Genomic DNA, 26,089 nt, shown 5'->3' with positions numbered 1-26,089 from the left:
GTGTGTGTGTGTGTGTGTGTGTGTGTGTGTGTGTGTGTCTTGTTCCGTGTGCTGGTTATTAAAAGCGAGTTTAATGCTTGGCTGCTTTCACATTAACAGACCAGTGGAACACAATAACCTCCTGCCTCCAGGGAGTCTGGGAGACTTTCAGTACAGCCCTCGTACTCTGCTGCTAGACCCTTTTTAAACGTTCTTTCCCACCTACTTGTGCACATACATGTACCTGTTTTTTTAAATTTTTTTTATTTTTTTACTTCTGCTCATTATTTGCTGTACTAACAAATAGATGTGGTTCTAAGGAACTTCTCGCTAGTCCCTCTGTGCAGTAAGGAAAACCTCAGCCGTAGGTGTTCTTCTTGTTCCATATTGCACTTTATTTAGTTCCATAGAATTTTTAGGATCTAGAACATGTTCTAGAAAAAAAGACGGAACCGTCAGCCTTCACTGTCACACAACACTTATTGCTTTGCACTCCTTTCACATTTTTCAGCATGTAGGACACAGACGCTGCAAGGTCAGTTCGTGATTCCATAGGTACGACAAGAGAAAAATACTGCATTCTCAGAGTAAAAAACTAAAAAACAATGAGATTTGTGACGTACATTACATTTGAGAAACAATAAGATACAGAAAACAAACAAAGAAACACAAGCTACTTCAAAAAAATAAATGTCTCTGAAATGGGATCACTGGTGCTGAGATCAGCATCTCTGATAGCGGCTCTGAGAGTGGAAGGTGTTGGTTGGTCAAGTGATTCAGCATCTAGGTCTCTTGACATAGAAATGTCGGTGCTCTAGGATTTGCAGATTCCCAAACACTTATTTTCCATCATGGAATGGACTGGAATGTTGATTTTGTGGCCGTGGTCAGGATATGGACAGTGGCAGGTGTGGGTCTGTCATATAATTCTTTATCCAGGTCATTCTACACAAATGCATCAGTGGTCCAGGATCCGAAGGTTTCCGGACACTATCTTATTTTCTAACATAGAGCCAGCTGGAATGTCAATTCGATCTCCATGGTTCGCTATAATGATAACGGTTCCCTGGAAATGACAGAGGAATTAGAAAACTCTTTAACTTCCAACAAAATATCTTCATTGCAGAATCTGTCTCATAAGACCTTGACTGTTTTCTTACCTTCAGAGAAACATGCTTTCCAAAAGTCACATCACCAGACACTGTCAAGTGATCCAGCTCCAGCATGTCAGGAATGCTCTCAAAGCGTGTGATATATTCTTGAACCTGAAAAATAGAGGGAATTAGATTAAGGTGAACTAAATGTTTGATTGGTGGATGACTGTTCTTTAGAAGAACAAAAGTTTTGAATTTTAATGGCTGTCTTGATTTAGAAATGTTGAGAGATCATGCCTTCAAAGTATACAGTGCAAGAACACCATGCGTTCTGAATGGATCATTTGTTGTGAATGCTTCATTAGGCAAGGTACCTTGGTGAAGGAGCTGCCCAGTTTGACGTGAGGAGTTGTGGGGAACTCTCGTTTCTCGCTCATGGTGAGAGACCCTGCATCTAGGCTGTACAGGTTGGACATAACCAGCAGGAGGTCAGATGTGGTTTTGACAGGCAGAAAGCGGCTGCGTGGGACGTTGATGCCCAAGGCGTTATCAAAGCACTTGATGGCAGCACCCACTGCGGTCTCCAGCTGAATAACATTCAATCCCCCGTCTATTGTCTGAGAAAAAGGAAAATCTTTGAAACATTTTCCAGCAACTATGTGGAATATTTATACTTAACATTTTCAGTGCACATTCATACTTCACCAAATTTCAATGAAAAGACCATAGCTGACATCGCGCAAAACTGTAACGGATCAATGTAGATTAGTTATGGATGTGAAACTGGAATTGTTGATTGCTTGTTTCAGCGGTTCACAAGAATCATTTCCTTCTTTTAGGAAACCATTTCATTTGTTGTGTGTACTTTGAGCTTGCAGATGGTTTACATTTTACACTGCATAAAAGGTAACATTCAATAAAAGCTAAATAAGGGCACTTTTAAAATAATATCATTTCTCAAAATCCAAAAATTTTGCACTTTAATGAAAATAGCGATGATTTTTTTAAGTGCTTCCATGTTTTTATTTGTAAATCAGTTTGGATAAAACCATCTGCTCAAAGAATAAATGAAAGTAAATTCAGACTGAAAGAGGACTTGGTTCAATCCAACATTTGTTGATTGGATCTAATTTTCAGTTTGTATTTGATTGAGAAAGGGGCAGTGCTTAAGCAGACTAAATGTTTGGAGAAGTCTCCAAAGAGGAGTAAAGTTTTATCGGAAATGGAGTTAAAAAATTGACATGTTAAATGTGATGTTGGTGAAGTAAGAAGCGAAACTGCTTGCATTGTAAAAATGGCCTAGGCTAAGGAACAGGAGGGACTGAAAGACAATAAATCTAGAACAAGCTTAAATTTAAGTTTAATATGTCTTGCTGGATGAGAGCCTGGGCCTTAGGGAGAGAAACAGTGTACAATATTAAGCTCTGCTGGACTGTACTACTTTGCAAACACGCACACATACTCAGCTATCTAAATGAGGACATGCTATTCTACACTATCATAAACAGCTTTGTGTGTGCAGACAAATTACCTTGGAAATTGGAAATGCTATATTGCATAGGTTTGTTGGGCACAGTGTAAATTGGAAAATAGCTATTTTATGCTACATATCAAGAGTTTTTCCAATTAAGGATGCCCTTGAATGTCCTCAAAAGGAACTTTTATACTGACACACAAGCAAACACATCTCAAATCTTATGGTTACCTTTCATTTCTTTAGTCGCCTGTGATGGACTGAGAACAGAAAACCCAAGAGAAATGATTTGCAGTATAATGATTTATGGTTTATACTGTTTACAGCAAAACCCACTGATCACATTTTAAAGCCATGAACTATCAAATTATTTCTATTAGAATTAATTATTACTGCTAAAAAAAAAATCATTCACAATATATGGCTTCGGTGGTTAAGGTATAATAAATAAAAAAGTACAGAGAAATACATTTTGCACATCTAAAAATAGTGCTTCACAATAAAATGAAGAGGATTCATTTTGATTAATCCAGGAAACAAATTTCTTTTCTTAAGAAACTGACGAATGTCTGGTTTCCCGTATGACTAGTCCAGTTTTAAGGAAACAATTTTTTAAAAATGTTTTTGAAATGGTTTTGAAATTTCTAAGATGCTTAAGGGGAGATACTTTGAAACCATTTTAAAGAAGTGATATTGTGTTTTTCTGTGTGTATTGTTGATGTTTGAGCATGAAAATGTTTTTAGAGTACAAAGTCCACTCCAAATGGAATTATCTGTAAAAGTAAGAAAGCCCTTTAACCTTACATGCCTTAATTATAGGCTAATGTTTTGTTATAGTCTGTCAAAGTATTCAAAGGAAATGATGCTTTGTTGAGTTGTGTTAGTAGTGTGTTTTTGAAATGTCCAAGATGCTGGGATTTTCCTCTGTTTACAATGACATGATCAAGATTCTGTGAACTTGTATTTTTGACTTTGTGTGCATTTGACAGTAGACGCAAAACAGTACTTAGTCTTTATGCAACACAACACCTGACAGCTGGCATTCTGTTTGCACTCCCTTCTTGGTAAAATCTTAGTAAAAACCATTTCACTGTGGGGATGTCATTAGCCCATGAACATTTCCTGCTTGTTATCAAACTATTTCATAACTTTAACAAGAGGCAATTCAATCATAACTTAATGTTAAAACAGCTATCATAACATTATTTATGAATATGTGGCTTTTTGAATTTTCAGAAGCTAAAGAAATTAAAAATGTAAAACAGGAAATATGTTTGGAGGGACCATTGTTTACATCCCTGAAAATGATCTATATCAGACGTTTAAACTGACATGGCTTTAACAGTATGCTAGGGCTGCTTGATTTTGGGAAAAATCATAATCATGATTATTTTGGTCATAATTGTAATCATGATTATTCAAAACGATTATCAGTTAAAGTCAATTTTTAAAAACTAAATATTTTCCAAATGATGTTTAACAGCAAGAAATTTTAACTGTATTTCCTATAATATTTTTAAAAATTTATTTATTTGTTTTATTTTAGCTAGAATAAAAGCAGGTTTAAATATTTTGAAACCTATTTTAAGGTCAATATTATTAGCCCCCTTAAACAATATATATTTTTGGTTGTCTGCAGAAGAAACTACTGTTATACAATGACTTGCCTGATTACACTAATTAAGTCTTTAAATTGCACTTTGAATCTGAATGCTTGTATTTTGAAAAATATCTAGTAAAATATAATTTATTGTCATCATAGCAAAGATAAAATAAATCAGTTATTAGAAATTACTTATTAAAACTATTATGTTTAGAAATGGGTTGAAAAAAATATTTTCCATTAAACAGAAATTGGGGGGAAAGGGTCGCTATTAATTCAGGAGGGCTAATAATTTTGACTTCAACTGCAACTTCAGCTTTCCTCCCTGCAAAGGAAAGAGAAATAAATACAATAGAATAAAAATATGAAACAAACTGTTCTTAAAGCATCTTCACTGTCAGAAAAAACAATTTAGCTACAAAAGTCCTTCAGTCAAGAGCAGTGAGGGATTTTCTCCTTTTGTTGTTTGATTAATAACGATAAAAACAGGCGGCAGCAGGAATATTATGTGCTGTCACTTTAATGGTTTCTCTTTCACGTGTCTTTTGATTCTCAACTCGTTTATTACACAAATGAGGGTTAATATGAATAATCACTAAGCACCGCGTTTTGACACCTATTTGACAATTAAAGCGCTCGTGTTAAGATGACTTTAGATGTGTGTGCTCTGCTCGTCTCAGTGTATGAATGCTGACCGCATGCTGTGTTTGCGGCGCACACACCCAGAAGCATGCGTTCTCGTTCGCGCTTTTAAAAACATGATTCGAATGTATGTCAATGAAAGATGCGCATCCCGTGCTGCAAAAGTTACATAACAGTAATTGCTTTTAGTCCTTTTCATGTGAAGCTGAGCTTTGAAGAGCAACAAATGTGTAAAACTGGAAAGGGGCGGTATATGATGCAATAATCGTTTATTTCAATTAATGGTTTTTCATATTCGCTTGAAGCCAAAATTGAAATCGAAACCGTATTTTTGATTAATTGCACAGCCCTACAGTATGCAGATGTTTTGTTTGTTGTTGTTAGTATAACTGAGGCATGACTTGTAAATAGGTGTTCAACAGTTTTCAGTTGATCTGTGATCTGCCCTACAGTTTGGTTGCACATGACCCACAGATTAATCACACAAAAATACACTTTGTTCTGCCAAAATTGCTTCAAGTAATTAATTACACAGAGAAGTTGTGTTCATGTGAATAGCGCATGTTAATCAGTCAACAACAACGGCTAGCAGAGGAACTTGAAAAGCCTCCCACTTCATTCAAAATCGCATGTATTGGAGCACTTTGATTCCCAGTAAAATATAGTGATGATGAAAGAAATGTAGTGGACAAAGCCAGACATTCCACCTCTCCCGGAAGATCACAGATATGCACTGCACTCTGCTAGTATTGTTCTGTAAAGGTGATCGCGCATGCCGTCAGGTTTTTTACAGCTTCAACCTAATATCATACATGTCTGCTTGTCAGGAATAGGCGCTCAAACTATTTTGCTGCACTTTCTGTTAGATAAAGATATTTTGGTATCAACGGCAATCAGCAGCAGCTTTTAATATGAAATAGAATAGATATAGAAAAACTGTGTGTAGGAGCATTTACAGCGTGGTATAATAAAAGATCAGTAAGGCAACACTCATTGTGTGAAGCTAATTTTTTTTTCAATTACACCTCACTAATGAAGGTTTATATGAAGTCTTGTGATATGTCCTGTTTTTTCCACACAAGTTGTGATTTCTGTTCTCAAGTTTTCCCTACCTTAGGGTTGACTATAATTTCCATGTCCATGGCATTCTGTTCCTGTAGTCTCTTTATGGCAGATAGAGAGATCCACAGATTGTTGGTGTTGAATATCTTAAACTTGGTCACTGATTTGAATTCATCTACATGAGCCTTGGGAACTTGGGCAATCTCCAGTAACCGAAGCTTACCGTCATACTGAATGAGCGTACCTCCCTGCAACACAAATGTACAACATTCAGTGAGAGTGCAACACACATAAATCTTGTTTTCCACAAATACATTGCATATATTTATATTCATCACCAGATTATTTTTGTATCCAAGCAAATGGATTAACCTAGACATAAAAGAAGAACATCACACTAAGAAGGCCAGGAAAGAAGTGATAAATGTGTACCTTCATTGCAGTCTAAGTTGAATTGAATAAAAGGATAAATATATACAGTATGTGGATGACAATTAGTAATTATGGAGTGACCTTGTTTACTTCTGGCTTTAACATCTTTTATCTTTAATTTAACTTCTTGCAACTAGTATGTATGAGAATAATTTTTAAAACACTATCATTGATTTAAACTTAGAAATTTTTTAGATAAGGGTGTAAGGTCAGATAAAATTCTTCCAGTGAGTTGATTGAAACTGGCCATTTCAACTGAAACTGAATACTGAGTAGGCGGTGGGGCTTTCTTTTACATATCATTACCTAAATCGCAAACAGACTTTGATTAAAAACTCTCAAAACAAACAAATTTTTTTCAATTGTATGGTTTTATTATTCATTCATTTTCTTGTCGGCTTAGTCCCTTTATTAATCCGGGGTCGCCACAGCGGAATGAACCGACAACTTATCCAGCTAGTTTTTACGCAGCGGATGCCCTTCCATCTCTGGGAAGCATCCACACACACACACACTCATACACTATGGACAATTTAGCCTACCTTTCAATTTCACCTGTACCGCATGTCTTTGGACTGCGGGGGAAACCGGAGCACCCGGAGGAAACCCACGCAAAGGCAGGGAGAACATGCAAACTCCACACAGAAACACCAACTGAGCCGAGGTACGAACCAGCGACCCAGCGACCTTCTTGCTGTGAGGCGACAGCACTACCTACTGTGCCACTGCCTTGCCCTGGTTTTATTATTTATCTTAAAAATAACAATGTGATCTAGCTAAATATACATTGTAAATTTTGATTCCAAACGGATTTCAATATTGTTTTTTTTAGCTATATTGTTTATTTTATTGACATTACTGTATTAAAAAAAAATCCTCTCACCTTAACATCAGCTCTAGTCTTGTCTGTGACCTCCATGATGAACTCACAGCGTTTGCCATTGGGCTGGCTCACAAGATGGTTGAGTATATACAGATCTACTGTTGCACCCAGGTTATCAATGTTGGATACAAAAATGTATTCTTTCCCTTCTGCGATGAGCTGCTCCAACAGACCAGAGTTATAAAAGCTGGCATAAATGTCACCGTGTCCAGGAGGATACCACACATCTCCATTCTCTCCTGTCATACCCATGTCCTTAGCAACTGGCAACAAAGACTCCTTATTTATTCGTGGATACCTGGAAAAATTAGGAAACAAAAAGTTTGAGATTCCTAATATAGAATAGTAAAACTGGGTTACATTTACAATTGTCTCTGTTATTATTATGTTATTAACTAAAACTTTTAGGAACTACATTTAGTAAATAAAATTAAGCTGAAATAAAATGAAATGTTAAATGATAAACTAAACATGAGTGGAAATTAGAATGCTTCCTTAGCAACTGATTAAAAATTAAGATGTTTATGTTGCAATCCTAAAAGGAGGAAAAGACAAGTTTTTTTTTCAAAACAAAAGTGAGAAATAAACTGAAATACTAATGAAATAAAATCAAATAATTAATTAACATTAAAAAGTTGATAATATAGAAATTATTATCATATTGGCATTCTTTAATTATAGAAAACGAGAAAAAAAAACACTTTAAGCCTTGTGTATTGGCAAAACTTTTTACTTTTTTGTTAAATATGTTTTCAGATGGACTCTAAAATCTTTTCTCACTCCTGCATTTCAGGCTTATTAAGGTCAAATGAAGCCAGGCAAAACATCTAACATTTCTGTGCAGCCTTCATCCTCCTCCTCATTCTTTTATCATATTGTCTCTTTCACAAGCTTCAACTGGGTCTGAATGTGCCGTCTTTTAGTGATGTGTTCTGAATAACACATGTAACCATATCCCACAAGTGTCTGTTGTAAGCTTTGAGAAAAATCTCTGCTCTGACGAGCTCATCAAATATTAACATATCCCCATTATTGCTTAGAAACCTCATCAATCTTTAACTTGTTTTGACAAAACTTAAGTGTTTCCAGCTTAAGGGTAAGCAGCACACATAAAAGTGAAGAAATAACGCTTTTGGGCAGGGGGTTCTGTACCAATTACAAAATATGTCTTTGTTTAGATGTGTGTGCTCATGCAATGTGTCATCAGCTGAGTGTTATATTCAGCTCAAATTATGTAAACGTTATACATAGATATCTGTGGTTTAAGTGTTTACTTAGCTATTCTCAGAATAGTTACTACAGAAAGTCAGATAAACCTTAGTTTGGGGCTCTCTTAAATTGAAAAATGAAAAAGATGCAGTTTCAGGTACAGGTTTGTATCAATTATAGTTATGTAAAAGTGTTTGCCTTTTTAATGTCAGGTTAATAAGTGTGTTTGTACGTGTGTGGGGGAAAATACCTGCTCTGGTTGAAAGTGTGTATCTTAACTCTGTGGTGCGTGTACTTCTGTAGGATCTTCTTGGTATCTTCATCCGTATTGAAAGAGTTCATGAGCACCAATGGAACATCAGCGTTATACGTTTTATTTAAGTGCTGAAGAGACAAAAGGAAAAAATATGACATTTTATCAAGCAGGTTAACTTAAGATTTATCTTCCAACATTCTAAGCCACTTGACAGTGACCGTGAAGTGTGAAGCTACAGTTTTATCAATGCCATGACTTTAGACAGACTGATTGGTTTGAAAGGTTCAAAGGGGCTGAGACACTACGGCAGGTTCATCAAATTCAGCAGCATATTCTGTTTTAGCTGTAAGATTTAGCTCTAGATAACTAAGATTATCAGAGGTAATTGTTTAGACAGCGATGTTGTAAATTTGTGATCTTTAACACTAGAGTCAAGCTGATAAAACACTGTCTCAGATGGATGTAGACATTTCTCCTATCTAATTTCTGCTGTTAAGACTGGCATAATGAAATGGTCAATAATAAGTCAGAACAGAACTGAACATATCAACAGGGCTACAATAAACACAGAAAGACTTAATTTTGGACCAAAATGTCAGTCTTGAACACCAGTTTTTACTGTAATAATGTTAGAAAAAAAAAGTTAGACAGATTTGCTAAAAAGGCTAATTGTCCATGACATGACTAATTGCCCATTCTCCATGACGAGTCATTATTTAAAATACAAAACAAACACAAATATTTCTCCCTATCTTATTAGGTGTGACAAGCCTATCAATCGCCCTATCAAATGACATAAGCAAACAACAAACAGTACTGAACACAGTGCTGTAAAACCAACAAACATAATCCTCATTGTCTTAAAACATTGGTTTCCATGATCTTGGAGAGTGTACACTTTTTGTAAAGCATCCTCTTTTACTAACTACTAGATTTGTTATATTTTAGGTCAGTTTTCTGTAATAAATGTGTATCCATAAGTCCTAGCCAACTGGTATAAATTGGCCTAAGGGCTTGCTAAAAGGCCTGCCAAGCAGGAAAACGCCAGACTGTATTTCTGTGGGAGAAGTACAGATTACCCATTTACATGTACTAATGTGCCTTATTCAGTGAGTGGGGTATCTGACAACATAAAGCAGGTAAACAGTCTGACGAAGAGACAGTGAGCTGAGTGTTCTTCAGCAAGGGCGTCCCACAGGGCTCAGTATTTGGTCCTATCTTTTTTCCCCTCTTGCCCAGAACACAGCCTTCTCTGTTTTGGTTTCACCCAAAGTTCTCTTTCATGCTCACTACCTATCTTTCAGTCCATGGCACTGAGAAAATGACTAGCACAGATCCTGTTGCTGCTGGTTTGAAATGCTCGCTCTGTATAAATAAAGGAATGTGCCTGTGTTTTACAGCTGTGGATGAGGAGAGCAAGAAAAGGGAAAGACAGAGGAGCATATGTTTGTGATTTAAGACCTTTGGGTGGAGGTCTATTTGCTCACTTTTCAAATGTCTGAGACAGCTGCTGTGTTTTCCACAGCTGGACTGATTTATATTCCACATCTAAAAAGCTCTCTTATTTGAGATTCATTTAAAGAGACAATAATCGAATGTGTATCCTTTATGGATTAAATCATCTGAATGACATTTAAATTATATTATCTAGCAAAATGTGAAATGAAATAAAATAATTGTTATGATGTGTATTTTAAAAACAAAATGCAGACATTGTTATAAAGTACAGTTTATGTATGGAGGAAATCAACAAAGAATTTAGACAAACCATTGGGGCAGTTGGCTAGTTAGCAGTGCCACTATAGCCCCTTCTGAACAACTGATATATTACAGACCTACTGTATAACCTGAATTTATACATTTCAGTATCATATAACAAACCTCGATCTGTTGAACAGTTAGGTCCAAGAAAGTGTTTTCGTTGCGGACACTAATGAGGCTCTTGGGCCCTTTGCAGCCCATGCTGGTTCCCAGACCTCCATTCAGCTTCACCACCACCAGCTTATTCAGACTGTCTGCTATGTTGTCAGGTAGACCCTTCGCCTTGATCTTGTCATATGGCTGGATCTGAAACATAGACGCAAAACATAAACAACCATCAGTCAGGGCATGTTTACACTCTCTCACAATCTGGAAGATTATATTTTAAGGACTAAAGTTTGACACATCCAATGACTACACTGAAGTTTTAAATTTCATCCAGATGCTGTTGCTATGGGCATGTGCGTGTGTTTTCTGACTAAAGGGGCCAGACATTAGTCAGACAAGTGGGCAGTGTGCTGTTATGATCATTACTGTGGTCAGTCTTAAAGATTCACTAGGATCAACTTACAAACAATATATCGAAAAAGGCAAGCAGAACATTTCTCATATAGGCAGAAACAAATGCCCATGATTAACAGAGTAAACGGTTTGACTGCCAGATCAATAGGGCAAGTGGGAGAAAGTAGGACAGGCAAGAGGAAGGAGAGAATGGATTCGTTTTTGAAAGGAAGAAGCCTTTCCCTTTTCTTAATTTCTCTTCTTTTGCAAAGGGCCATGGGACATTACTGATGAGCTGGTTTCCAGTAAATTATACCAGCACACAGATGTTAATAATCAGAGCACAAAGCCATACTTTCTGATATAATTACAAAAATGAAGAATAAACATGAATCTCTCACACAGCTACTTGTCCATGTCATAAACAGACAGTCGAAGAGAATGATTTTCAGAATTTCAGTGGTTGAAATTTTGGTTTTCTGGATGTGTGTGTGTGTGGTATTATTTAATGATCTGTGAATAAGTGATAGTGCTGACCAAATGGTTGTGAACTTGAAGTGAGGTTTGATTGGTCTGAAGGGAAAAAATTATTTTCCATACAATTGTGTTGATTTGTAGCCGTCGGGTCCTTGGATACAACACGGTTTGCATCATATGCAGCCACATCAATCGCATGAGAAAAAAGGAGGAGTACATGGTTTCCGCTACATTCATTCTTCCATGGCAGGGCGCCACGCCAAAATTCATCCCGCCACGGCTACATTACAAATTTCTCATTCAAAACATTTTATTTTTTATCGCGGGTAATAATTGCACCAAAACGTTTTAAAGGGTAAGTGAATTATAATAGCACAAACTTTTCTGTAACCGTAGTAGTGCTTTGCGTCATTTGTTTACCTTTTAAGGTGACATGCTGACTGGCTAACAGGTGCGTGATGCGTGAGGTCAGCAAACACGACGTAGCTTTTAGTTAAGATGAACACAGTTTCCATAAGTATACTTTCTAGATAAAGGTCTAGAGCTCTGCAAACAATGACTTTATCTTGCTGGAGTTTATAGCTGTTTCACTTTACTTAAGGACGCATTAATGCTACTCTGTAGGACTATTGGAGACATTCATAAATATTCCCAGCAAATCTAATAAATGCTGGAGACATACTCGTTACATAAACACACTAAATCGCACCCAGCAGTGTTTGTTTGAGAGCGCACATGAAGATCTGCACGCTCTTGAAGCAGCTTATATTTGAGGTGGCGTGCAAGAAGTTTTGTGCACGAGCAGAGGAAATCGTCGCGCAAGCACAGAGATTCGCATGCTCGTAAGCTATTACATAATTGTGATCCCGACTTCTAATACTGCGCTCAAGAAATTTGTCATTGAAATAATAACGCCACAGGTAGTCGGTAGATCTGCGTAAAAAAAAAAAGGCTGCCGCCACTGGTGGAAAAAAATCCTAGAGGAAACACTGGAGTATCATTTTGTTAATGCTTTTTCTTATATGCATTACTCAAGGTTCCCAGTGATTAAACAGTTAAAGTGCCAGCAGAGAGTGGTGGCTGAAATCCCAGAGTTGCTTATTGCCTAGGGTGAACAACAGCCGGAGAGGTTGTTCCAAAAAGAAAATCCTTTTCAATGACCTTGTGTATTTATTCAAATCAAGAGCAGAATTGTTGCTCCACAAACTGTCAGGACTCAACCACATGGTTATAAAATGACAAGCAAAGTTTATTTCTACACGACATTCAAATTAATTTTCACAAGATTGTGCCAGAAAAACTGAATTAGAATAGCAAGGTATTGGAAACCAATACCATAATACATACAGTAATTACTATTTACTTAAAGTAATTAGTAGTTATAGAAAGTATAATTGTAGAAAGTAATTAAAATGTACTTTTGCCATTTTGTTTAAACTCAGTTCATTCCTATTTTATTTTCAATGAAAGGACATTAGACAACCCTGGAATTAATAACAGCTCTGAAAAGTACAGTATCTACACTATAATGACTGCATTTTTAAGGCCAACAAACAAGCAAATGCACAAGCATTTATAATGGCACACATTAATACTCATGACATAAAATCATTCAAGAGCACCAGTGATTAATGTGTGTGATGTTAGCTGTGTGTTAAAACGCACAAGAAAATAGTCAGTTGCATATTAGAGAAAGAGAGAAATGAATGGATATAGTGGAGCACATTTTATCTGTTGTGTTAATATACCATCAATAAACAAACTACTGGTCTTCTGCACTTAAAGTAGCACTTACTTTTTTTTAACTTTAGCTGTACTATGGCTCCTGGAGACATTTATGCAGTATAGTTATGTTTATTTTGTTACTCTCTCTGTTAAATGCTTCTTCTTGTGTTTGAAGGTTTGGATAAGTGTTGTTAAATGAGTAAATTAAAGTGTTTTTTTTCCATAAGTCCCATCATGCAGTATATCAATCCTGCCTCTGCCGAGATTCCTCCCATTAGCTTGTTGTTCCCCTTGCTAGTCAATGTCAGCAGACCTTATTAATGGAACAGATTTCTATGTAAATCATTTATAAATTATTCCTAAGTATAGCGATTAATTCAGCGTTATAATAAGCATAATAGATTTGGACTGAAACTTGTTTTGCTCAAGTTTCATGATTATGACCCAATGTCTCGAATCTCTAATTAGGTGCTCCTGTTTAATTGCATAGCTGATTTTGTGTTTAATTGAAACAGCATTTAAATCCTTCATCCTTTGTTTTTAAAATCCAAATTGACTCAAGAATACACATACTGTATATTCTTCTAAATGCAGGCCAATTGCAGGCTAATAAATAATAACAATGCAGCTCAGGGGTCATTATTATGCCAACGAAAAGGCATATGACTAAACATGAGACTAGCTCCAAACCACATCCCCTGTGGCCCTAAATGAAACATGACTGACTGAATAAACTCACCAGTCATTCAGGAAATAACCTCCTAACTGCTGATAAATAAAAGAAAAAATATGATAATATTCTTTCCTCCGGGTGCTCCAATTCCCTCCACTGTCCAAAGACATGCGCTATAGGTAAATTGGGTAAGTTAAATTGTCCATAGTGTATGTGTGTGAACGAGAGTGTATGGGTGTTTCCCGGTGATGGGTGGATCTGGAAGGGTATCTGCTGCATAAGTTGGCGGTTCATTCCGCTGTGGCGACCCTTTATTAATAAAGAGACTAAACTAAAAAGAAAATGAATGAATGAATGAATGAATGATAGGATTTATAACCATCAACCTGGTGCTCAGGATGAATCAGACTTTTAAAATGTTGTTTCTAGGTCAACCACATTCCAGTTTCTCAAAACTAAAATCTGTTCACACACACGCACGCACGCATAAATAAAACCTCAGAGCTCCCACAGAGTCACAAGACCAGAATTTAATTAGCTCAGTCAGAAAGCCACAATTTCAAGTCTGTTTGCAGCGCAAGCACCTTAGAAGAGCTTCTCCAACTTGTATAGAAGCTGATGGGAATACTTGAAGGACAGAGGTAATACAAGGCATTTGAACCTGAAAATTACCTCTAAGAATATCAATCTGTGCGATGCATTTTAAAATGTGTCGAATTGAGAGGAGAAAGAATTAGATTCATTCAAACAGGAAGAACAACCTTTCCCATAAATGCATGCAAATTATGCAGAATAGTTACAGGACATTTCCTGCATTTAGGAATTCTTAGTCAACAAACAGTTCTCAACTGTAATGATGGCTCAGGGCCAGTGCAGCATTCTCGATTTATCTTTACCCGGGTACAATTATAATTTAGCATATATTTCATCCACAACCCAAATAGGAGCCAAATAGGTTACCTTATATTAAATATCTTAACTAAAAAAACTCTACCTCATCATCTACTCATTTTGTTTTTAATTATTCGACAAATTAACTATGATTATATTTTATTAATAAGACATTTTATCTTAGGAAAAAAAACATTTTACATTATAATTTTGATTATTAAAGGATGAAAAAAGCAGATATACATATTCAGTGAATATGTATTTTGGTGAATTTAAACTAAACAGATTTATTAAACAGATACATTTATTAAAAATAATTTTTTAGTCACATTTAAAAATTGAAAGATAATACAATTAAAATCAAGCAAAATATTACAAAAAAACCCTTATTTTTATTTTTTTGCTTCTCTTGATTTCTCCCCCTTTTAAAAGTTGTATTTAATAATATTTTCTATAACATATAGACGATTAATCATGTTTGTTAATATTCAGGATGCACGCGCAGTGAGGTTACAGAAAAAAAACGGGAGCACTAGCATTTACAGCGAGAGAATGACACCCGATGTGGTAGAGAGTTTGTTGTTGTCTTAGAAATTCAAATAATATTATTAAATATTTATATATATATATATATTTATATATATATATATATATATATATATATATATATATATATATATATATATATATATATATATATATATATATATATATTTATATATATTTAATATTATTTATATAATGCTTTCAGTGTGTTATAACAGCTCGTCACCCAGTGATAAAAAGCACAGTTTTTCGGCAAAATTAACGTTAAGTGACCGGCTTTTGTCTGACGGGTCCATTTGCGATAGCACCCTCTCAATGGATATTGGATAAGATGAAATGGCCAAGCATCCAGCCCCAAATATACAACTATCTCACTGAAACTTCAAGTGTTTTTACAAGAGAGAAGTTAAAGGCCTACAAGTCTTTGGATGCCAACAACTTTGTTCTATGTGGTCATGTGCAAGAAATAATGTTCCATGATTACCAGATTCAAAACTATAGTGCTAAAAACCGACGTTCTGCATAGCCAAACACAAGGAAAAAAAGATTTAACTGTACAAGGGCTGGCTTAATCATCGACAAGCAAAACTGCATTCTCACAGCGAACTGCACCTGTAAAGCAGGGTATGCGAACATACATTTTTACATTTCATTCTAAGCATTCAGTGTCGGCAGTTTAATTCACCATATTCAACTGTTTTTGCTGAAATCATTGCTGCAATCAAAAACGAGTAATATGTATGATTCAGCATAGCTTGAACTTACTTGATATAACATGGAAACTGCAGTCCAGCATTTTTAATTAGGTTGTCACTTGATTCAGCTCCCGTTTAGCCAAAGATGTCTGCGGTTGGCATTAAAAGAAATGTGTTGTACAGTAAAAGTTACATATTCTATTTTACGAATTTGCCATCCTACCAAAGAACACAACGTGTTTGCTATTGCAACTGGTCTCTTTTTGCAACCAGGAACCCGTGTGACTTCATGTATAATGTAAGTTGGTTATTTCTCTATAAATTTGGCTGTACTAGTTTTTGGATCGTTATGGTAAGTTTTTTTTTGTTAGATTTGTTTTTTTGTTGGCTTCAGTACTGACTAATCTAATGTATATGCACAAATATAATATTGTGTAGCTTCCTGTTAAAATATGAATTTAAAAGAGAGATTTGTGAATAGGATGTTTTATTTATTTGACTTTAATCATGGAGGCATAGGCATCATGTAATGTCTGTTTAAAAACATACATACATTAATCTCTGTCTCTTGATAAGATGTCTTATAAAGCAGTTTTTTAATATTCATAATTTAACTAGTCTTTTTAGCCTTCTTTAAAATATTTTAGTGTAATTTTTTGTAAAAAAATAAGATTAGTTAAAATATGATTCAATAAAAAAAGCCTGAGTTAATCTGGATTTTGAAGTGAGCTTGGGTGGGGCTGTAATGGAGTAAACGTCATGATGAACTCAACACAAAATCTGGGCAAAGAGTTCTGGGCTAAAGTTCTAATCTCTTGATATTTTTACACCACAAACATTTCAATCAGGTACTTATCTTGGGTCTAATTAATAAAAACTGACAACCACAGTGATTATTATTACTACGGTACACATAAGGCATGTTACTTTATTACTTTTCTATTTTCACTGAAACTTGATTTGTGGCTTTATGTAGGAAACAATTCATTAAATTAGCACTTGCAGTTAAGCAACCTACTATTTGCAATAAATAATATTATAAAATGCCTCACACTTATATCACAGTTCTACAAAATGGGAATAGGAGCAGTAAAAAGATTCAGGATCCAGACGTCATGTGGCAACACACAAGGACTCATAAGCCTTAATACAACCAGGAAATGTTTAACAGGGAATTAATCCATTTGTTTTTGCCAAAGACGCACACGATGACACACCCTCAACTTACAATGATATTACAGGGAACAATGATATTACAGGGAACAAGAACGGAGAGCCAAACCTTCAGTTCGTCATCCCAAACCAAACATATTACAGCAAGTTACTAACATACACCAGAATTGGAAATAGAAACTATTGACATTCGGATCTTTTCCAAATATCCTTCAATTCCCATGTATACACGCAAAAGTCTGGAAGGAGCTTGGCCTCACTTAAATGTCCTATACTGTACAGTATGTTCACTCAACAGGAATTTCTGGAGTGATGCATTTAATTTCCTGCCCAGATAAGCTGGCTATGTGCCTTAACCTATAGTATCAACCACTTCACAGGCAGTTTCATAGTACAGCCTGCACGTGGTTCCTCACAGAGCTGAATGGCTTGTGTGTGGGTTTTTGGCTCTTAGAGAACATTGCATAATCATCACAGACACAAAGGGAGGCTGACTGACATTGGTTTATTTATGTGAAACACAAACACACAGCCTAATTAAAAGTTAATTCATATTTAGTATTAATACTCTATTTCTTCAATCCGATCACATGTGGATGGCACTAAGCACAGGTGTAAATGGGGTCTAAAACACTGTGAGCTTGTCCACTTTCAACCACTTCCATTTACTTGAAAACAGATTTGATTAGATTTTTTTGGTAGTGTAAAAACGTATTTCAATAAATTCATCAAATGGCCACAAAAGACCATCTAGTTTCCACCGACTGACCCAACACGTGACCATTATGGGATGTTTTGTACGGAAGTGCACTAAAACAAGCTACTTTGCATCACATAACATGAATTTGTTCACTCAGTAGTACATAGATGTTGCACTGAAAGCATGTTAATACCAGGTGGAATAAACTGTGACAAGTCTCAGTTGACCCCTTGTGATCAGATCACTGAAAATACATGCTAAAACCAGCTGTAAAAGGTCCTGAGACACACTTTTGGTTATAGATTTTTTGCTACATCCTTGCCTACAAAAATGAATCAGTGTTAAATCAATTCATCAATTCAAGTCATTTCAACAGAATAAATCTATAAGCTAATACCGTAAATCTAACTGGACCAAAAGTATTTGGATACATAAGTACAAGTGAATGAATGTCAAGCTAATTCATTCAAGCTGGAATATGGACAGCTTTTAATCACTGCTGGCTAATTCCCAGAGCCATCGGCAATACTGATGCCCACACATGAGACTCAAAGCAGAGGCTCTGAGTGCTGCCCGTCTGTTTTAATTACTGAAGTGTGTATAGATATACAAGGCTTGACGTTCTCTGCATATTTTTAGTCTATACAATCAAAATCTGGGCTCAATGAAAAATATGAGTGAGTCAGCATTAAGGTAATATTTATTGTTTATCTTAGGAGAAATTAGTTTTGGACGAGAGAACTGCTGCACAACAGCACCCACAAAACAGACATCATATACTATTCTAACCCTCTATGCAACATATAATGCCATTAAAATAATAAATGACAAACATAATTTAGTAAGAAAAACATACAACAGAATAAAGTGAGAGTAAGAAATAGGTTTGCGTATGATCAATTGTTTATCTTACAGAGTCCTCAGGGGGCCTGTTGATTTTCGGCCACTCTACTGAAGGTCCCTTGACTTGGAGAAATCGGTGGAATAACTTCCTGAAGCCTTCAAAATCCTTTTTAGAGACCTGGGGAAGAGCATAGGAAATACTGTAATAGTTATTGTGGTGTGCCCTATTGTGGAGTGGATTTCTACTTCATTTTACATTTGACTTGATTTTATTCTAAGGATCAGTTGTCACTATTCTGCAATGATTTGCATTACTATTACTCTAGTCTACTTGTTAACTTTTCAAATAAATAAATATGCAAAATTTTCAGCATTAAAAAACCTGCAGGCATAACTTTATAACCCTGGTATGTACAATCTGGCAATTAAAACTCCTAAAGGCATCTGAAATAATTAAAGCCCTGCTGTGAAAGATCGCTGGGTACTCAGGCTTCTCATTGAGCACATCATTAAAAATAAAACCTGTTTGATGAAAATCCATAAAACTCCTTGTGCCTGCTGAGAATTTAAAGTTACATCAATAATGCTGTACTCTAATCAAAGTGTAACGTTGATAAATAAACCTTGAAAGAAGCTGGAGGGGCAATATTGATTGATGAGAACAGCAGTTAACACTTAAGTACTGTAGATGTCAAGTAGAACTTAACACGTTTATATCAAATAATATGCATTTAGGGATGGCATAACATTTCAGTATAGTCTGTACTATTACTAGTGGTATTTATATATATATAAAAAAAACAAATGCTGCTTTATTTAATGTATTTATACATGTATATTAGAGTGTAAAATAAATATATATATAAAATACATATAATAGAGGACTGCATGTAAAATCAGAAAATGCTAACAAAATAATAATTTTTACTTTAGAATTTTAGAATCAAAGTATACCATAGCTTTATAAGAATAATAATTATTATGAATTTATTTTATTATCAGAAATAAATCATATACAAAAGCATGTGGTTGTCTCTATAAACGTGGCACAACTATGAACTGTAAACATGATAACATCCCACCTCCTTATCATACTTTATTTGCGCTAGCAGGGTGTGTAATTTGATACGTCATTTGGCAGTAAATGTATGGGTGGGATTATGGGAGTCTGTGTATGGAGAGGGAGGGTGGCACAATCGGTCAGTATGTGTCACTGTGATGACAGCAAAGCCTAATTATTACCATCTGGTGCTGAGGAAACGCCAAACAGCTCAGAGGTTTACTATCTAACCTGCTTAAGTTAGCTCACAATTTAATTTCATTAAAAAATGAAAGACGGGGTGAAGATGAAAGGGGACGAGGAGGAACCTGGTACATAGGGGCTGAAGAAAAGTCAAAGAAAAAAAGAGAAGCTACATCATGATGAGGCTAATTCAACATCAGGTCAACAGAGGATCTAATCTAGTCTGTCATACTGTCATATCATTCATCTGCTGCTCGGATACTTCAGTATGCCACGTACTAAGGGATCACTTGATTTCTCCTTTTTTTTTATGCACTAATGTTTAAGGATAATAAATGACATGGGGGCGGCGCAAAGCAAACAAGGCTCATTTTAATAATTAAAAATGATATCCAGTATAATAAAATCATAAGTCAGATGGAACAATTATTAGTTTATTAGAACATAAGGCCATTTTTACTTAGTTTTAAATTGAATTGAAGTCTTAAATTTAAATTTAAGAAGAATAATCAAGTAGCCTTCTTTCTAAAAATGTTTGTTATTATTATCGTTATTATTATTATGAGAAATACATTTGTAACAATTTATTCTAGTTATGAATTTATTCTAGTTATCTAATTTATTCTAAACATTATAAAAAATCTTATTAACCCCAAAATTTCAAAAGGTAGTGTACATATATATTTTCTTATGATAACAAGGTAGAATGAGCTTTTTTTCTTCAGTTTTTTAGCTTATATCTTACCTCAGCACCTGCACCTTTGGCTGTGCTTAAGAGTTTCTCCAGCTCAACATGCATAGAGCTCTCCAGCTGCTGTCGCATCACTTCCTGAAACTGAGCCATCCCGTTGGAGTTGCTCAATAACTCTTTACTGAGACCTGCAGTTAAAATCAAGCATTATTAATGTGAAAATTCTCATAATATAAAGCCAAAGACATGTACAGTTTGTTTGGTGATAGCCCAACAACAAAAATATCATTCATATATTAGTTGCAGATGTTTCCATAATGTGTCTTTGAAATTTCAGCTCAAAACACCTCACTGATCATTTTTATTATATCTACAGTGTGTACTGTATATGCCCCTTTATGTTCTAAGAGCATGCAAAGGTGAAATTCATATAATATGTCCCCTTTAATACTTATTTTGTCTGCTAATATAAACTGTTTCAATAGTAGTTTGCCTGATCATTGTGGCCCACAATGAAAAAAATCATATACCACAAACCATAAAAGCATAGATATGTTATCGAGAGAATCTGCTGAGTGTAACTCCACACACATCAATCACTGGGCTTGAGGTTAATTTGCAGTAAAGTCAACCATTAAGATTGGCTGTACTTTAAGGTGTGACTCAAATTTTCCGGTTCTACCACAAACACGAAGCTAAATTCTGTTTGATAAGGTCTACTCAAAATTAATTACTCCTCTGAGGAGGAATTACTTTATTTTTAATTACTATTATTTTGTATATTTTTATTTATTGGAGAGTTGAGGCAGATATAAAAGTTGGGAAGACAGGCAGAACAAGATACGCACCATGAACAGCACGTATTTTACCTTGGTTGAACTCTAAGAACCAGAGTCAATCCTGTTTGACTACATTTCTTCTTCATGCACCCATTTAATTAATTACCTTGCCTCTAAAAGACAGTCACCTTTCACCCTTTATGATTTCTTAGAATTTGTATTTGTGCGTCTAATGCAACAAATTTTTTTACCCCTGTTGTACGAGCATTAACATTATTCATACCTACATGTAAAGCTACAGCATCTTGACATTGATTCATAGTTTATTGAACTGTTGGTCAGTTGTTTAGTCATTAAGCAAACACTGTTATTCACTATACAGATAGAGTCTCTTTGGAGGAGCTGGAGATAAAGCAGGCAGTGATAATGTACAGTCAGCTAACAGGATGAGCCGGGGTTATTTTGCTTTAATGACCAGCTGACTGCACAATATTTCACTTGTACAGCTATTTACCCACTAAATAAATAAATAAAGGTACATGAGATATTGATTTGTGCTTCATGCGTTTGAGAAGAAATGATGGGGTGATGCGAGAGGTAATTTTACTAGCAATGCTACATTAATCTGGACTTTTGGTAAAGTCTACAACAAAACAAAAAACAAAAAATGTATAGTGGTAAAATCTTAATTAATTAGTTTAATATAAATAAAAACATTATTTAAAGACTTCCTGGGGTGAAAATGTGAATGCTGATAGAAATCAGCAATAAGGTTTGGGCAACATTAGCCACATATTAGCTGTTTGATAACCTAGTCAAACCAAAATTCAATTCATGTCAATAGTGGAGAGCCAGGTCTAGTTATGGGGGATTTACAGGTTCTTAGGCACCCTCAAACTAAAGCAAGAATACCCTCATTTAAAGATGCAATCTATTTCTGGAATGCAATGGCTAACTAGTTTAAGGTAAATTTCATTCAACACCCAATATGATAATAATATCCCAGATTAATTGTGCATTATAGTTTTTAACTGATTATAACAGAACTTTTCAGCAACACACGAAGAAGAGCTCTCTGTACAGTTCCAGACAATAATCCATTCAGCGTTTGATTAAATTCAGTCTTGAAACTGCAATATTTGACATACATATAATCATTTTTCCAAAATTGCCACTTGCCATTGTGCAGTGTTTGCTACTTCAGTCAAGAGAGAAGAAAGAAATTGGGGCAGGTCAGAGCTGGTGTGGTGTAGTGGAGGTGGGGTTAATTTTCATATTCATATATACAAATATGAAAGAACGTTTAAGTACATCATTTTTGAAAGATGGGTTTTAATGGATTTATTAGATTCTGACTGCATGATAAAGGCTCTTTAATGCTGCTGCATTATCCTAATTACATTTGGTTTCACCAGCCAGAGAAACTTTTAGGTTCAGGTAAGTTAGAAATAGCTCATTGGGGTAAATATAGACAGTTTCTAACAGTGTTAAAGTCTGTCAGAGTGCCCCCATTAGCAGTAATGTATATACTACATGACATTTACTAATGATTCTATGAGCAGTTCATTTCTATGCAGTTTGTTTGAAGAAAGGTGTTCCTTTTTTCTTCACAGCAAAGAATGCATGATGTGAAGTGCATCCATAAACTCTCAGTAAGCTGCTGTCATCAGACGAGTTCTACAAGGGTCAAAGGGCACCTGCAAACAGAGAATCCACCAGATACTATGGGCATAAGAAATTGACTGAAAGTGTATATTTGCATGTCCTTCTTTTGCTTTATTTACTTTAGTACTGAAGTTTAGACTTAAAGAAAATTGGCAAAGATTCCTTGGGGTAGTACAAACTTCTGACAGACTGTGTAAGAGGTCACTACATGAATTGTTCAAATTTGCTTACATGATATTTACCCATACAAAGCACAGAATCATGTTCTCACACCATCAAAGGTTTGCTTTTATTTTTATTAGAAAAACTATATTATTTAGAAATTATTCATTAAATTGATTAAAAGTAGTGGTAATATTTTTCAATTTAATATAAATTCAGTTCTTCAAACATACATTGAAAAAATGTGTCACAGCTTTTACAAATTTATTTATTTTTTTAAGTTTAATTAAAATTTCTTGTGCACCAAAACATTTTGTTATGATTATTTCAGAAGAATGATGAAACTAATGTAATTTGATGCTATTACTGCAGTATTTAAAGTATATCTAATTATACAAGTTATTTTAAATTGTAATAACATTTCACAATGTTGCTGTTTTTAACAAATAAAGCCGCCTTCAAGCATCCCTTTCCGCCCAAAAAAAGAATAAAAGTCTTAATTACTTTATACTTTTGAATGGCACTTTATTTAACAATAGTTCATTTAATTCCAAAGTCGTAAAGCTCTTTTTTATTTATAGGTTTAAATAAGATGTCATATTCAAGATTTTCAACGTGACCTCATACTTTTAGATCAGACTGCACATCCGAAATACTGTTGGACACAAGCAGACACAGGACTCAGTAAGCATCCTTTATAATAGAGTTCAATATAAAATCTTTTTAAATTACAGACACTGTCAGGCCAAATGAATAGCTGTCAGAGAACCAGACTTCTTACAGCCAAACCAAACCAAAGAACAGACTGACAGTCTACACGGTACAATCTTTCCAATTCAGTCTAGCCACATTTCTAGAGCAACTTTCCCAGTGTATCATACAGCATAGACTGAGGGGTCCATTCAGCTCTCACTCTCATCTGAATTCAACTGACAGCTTGTTCACACTGCAATACGATCTATTTTATCCCTAAATAACAGTGACATCGACCTAAAATTAAGAACGAGTATAAAAGTCATGTATAAAGTTTAAAGAAACTAAATGTATGCAAGTTCTTACCTTCAACGTAAAGCGACATACTGCTAATGTCTCTGTCCTTTAAACTCAATTAATTGCTCTTAATTATCACAACATTAATAATCCAGTTTTTTTGATAAATCCGCTTAAATCATGGGGACAACGGAAACGCAAATACAATCCTTTCAGTATGCGAAGCTTATCGGTAGTAGTGTTAAGACAGAAGGTCAGCTGATCGATTTTCTCATTCTGTTGAAGAGCGCTTTCCTCTACCGTTCACGCGCTTTTAAGTCAACCTACTCTCTCTCTTTCTCTCCTCCCACTGACTATCGAGTAACTCATGGTGAATAAACAGCGACCTTTACTCACAGAGCATTTATTGCTTTAAGGAAACTGTGTGCTGTACCAAACCGTGAAATATGCTTCCCTGCTGTGTGTAAGAAAGTGAAGGAACTGCGTTCGCGCGCAGCCCGTCATTTACGACACGTCACATCAGCCCTTGCACGATCACGCGCTCACGTCCACCCGATCCGGATCGCGTCCTTAGGGTCAAATTTGTTTCTTTTTGTCGGCGAAGTTAATCAGCTGTATACTCTATTTTCTTATAATACGAGTTTGAATGTTTGTCGTCGCAACAGCATCGTTAAACATGGATTTGCACGCGTTGTTGCAGTATTTTCGTCAGTACTTTTGCAGACAGTGAACAGCGATGTTTTCTCCTGACTATATATGAGAGATGCTCGATGGTTTTGCATCGAAAATCGTCGCTTTTAGACGTGGTTCAGGAAGACGACAAAGGAGGTGGTTTTGTGGTGGTAAAATATAAGTGCAAAGCGAATGTGAAAGTATATTTGAAGTGTCTTACTCTGCAAGCTGGAGGAGGATGCTGTTGGGCAGCTGCTGAAGGTTGTTCCGGAACAGCGACGTGTTTTCCTCGCTAGCCAACCAACTTTCTTCTCTCGTAAACCAGCAGTGCGGGTCATAGGCACACTGCGGAAGTGCTTTACTTATAACATTGTTTTAAAATTGTCCTTAACATCATACCCTGAAAATGTGTTAGCTTACAATGCCTGTTTACTTGCCAACAATTTATTCGTCACATATCACCCATTTTAAGCAGTTTATATTACTCAGTATTATTAATGGCGATTGAGGAAAGTATACATGTACACTTTATTATTATCTTAAAGGAAAATAAATCGGTTCTTTATAATTTGTGAAGTTAAAAAATACAAATTTTATTATAGCATTGAGTGGCTTTAACCCCAAAAGGAAATATGCAAATTCACAAGAACCAATGAGAGCACAGTATTTTACCTGAGGTGTTTCTCATTGGTTGTCTATAGTGTTGCCATGTCCTCTATCAACAAGCTACTTGTGGAGTGCTATCCTTTATAGCTGGGGTACCCAACCATTTCAGCCCACGAATCTCAATATAACAATGCCAGTATGGCAAGCCCAGTGACTTGTGACCCCGACATTCCTCAGAGGTAGTTATAAATATACAAATGTTGCACGCAAAGCAGTAGGCCTGTATAAATTTGTGGACAATGTTTTAGCATAAGTCTATTTTTGGTGAGACTGCCACAGAGATCATCCTCAATGTTCAGTTGTGGTCTGTATTAATTTTTTTCTATTTAATTGCAAATTTGTATTTGAAAATTTACCCTGGTGTTTTTAAGAACCATTAACTAATATTGTTTATCTTCTGTGGGTAATGGATAAAAAATAGTTGTTCTAATAGTTTTAATAAATGTATTTTACAATTGGAAACCACAAAGCGACCCCATAATTGTCCCGCTACCCCCACTTTGGGAACCACTGCAGGTTGTGTTTTGTTTGCTTGTTTGGCAAATACGATGATCTCTTTGTCATCTTTTGTGGAATGAAACATTACTATGACACGTATTAAT

At 35.4% G+C, this 26,089-nt stretch overlaps 2 protein-coding genes across 16 annotated transcripts in view; one reads left to right on the top strand and one right to left on the bottom strand.

The window, feature by feature from the left end:
• Positions 1 to 26,089, top strand: part of wdpcp (WD repeat containing planar cell polarity effector) — a 131,319-nt gene that overhangs the window by 4,570 nt on the left and 100,660 nt on the right. The gene's annotated exons all lie outside the window — the stretch shown is intronic.
• Positions 246 to 25,541, bottom strand: ugp2b (UDP-glucose pyrophosphorylase 2b). Of its 11 annotated transcripts, none has more exons than NM_001443934.1 (11): positions 25,494 to 25,541; positions 25,042 to 25,182; positions 20,608 to 20,741; positions 18,690 to 18,797; positions 10,516 to 10,701; positions 8,629 to 8,762; positions 7,170 to 7,467; positions 5,905 to 6,102; positions 1,448 to 1,690; positions 1,140 to 1,244; positions 246 to 1,045 (listed from the first exon to the last, which is right to left on the bottom strand). In NM_001443934.1, the coding sequence occupies exons 1-11, from the start codon at positions 25,507 to 25,509 to the stop codon at positions 938 to 940; spliced, it is 1,671 nt and encodes a 556-aa protein (NP_001430863.1). In that variant the 5' UTR covers positions 25,510 to 25,541; the 3' UTR covers positions 246 to 937. The 11 variants fall into 11 exon arrangements, with proteins under 11 accessions (NP_001430863.1, NP_001430864.1, NP_001430867.1 ...); NM_001443935.1 differs by having other exon boundaries at positions 25,042 to 25,166; NM_001443938.1 differs by lacking the exons at positions 25,042 to 25,182; positions 25,494 to 25,541 and adding exons at positions 22,512 to 23,029; positions 24,219 to 24,626.

The sequence above is a fragment of the Danio rerio genome, chromosome 17 (genome assembly GCF_052040795.2).
Source record: "Danio rerio strain M-AB ecotype USA chromosome 17, GRCz13ab, whole genome shotgun sequence".
Taxonomy (NCBI): Eukaryota; Metazoa; Chordata; class Actinopteri; order Cypriniformes; family Danionidae; genus Danio; species Danio rerio.
Note: the sequence above shows the minus strand (reverse complement) of the source record. Positions and strands in the feature narration are given on the sequence as shown.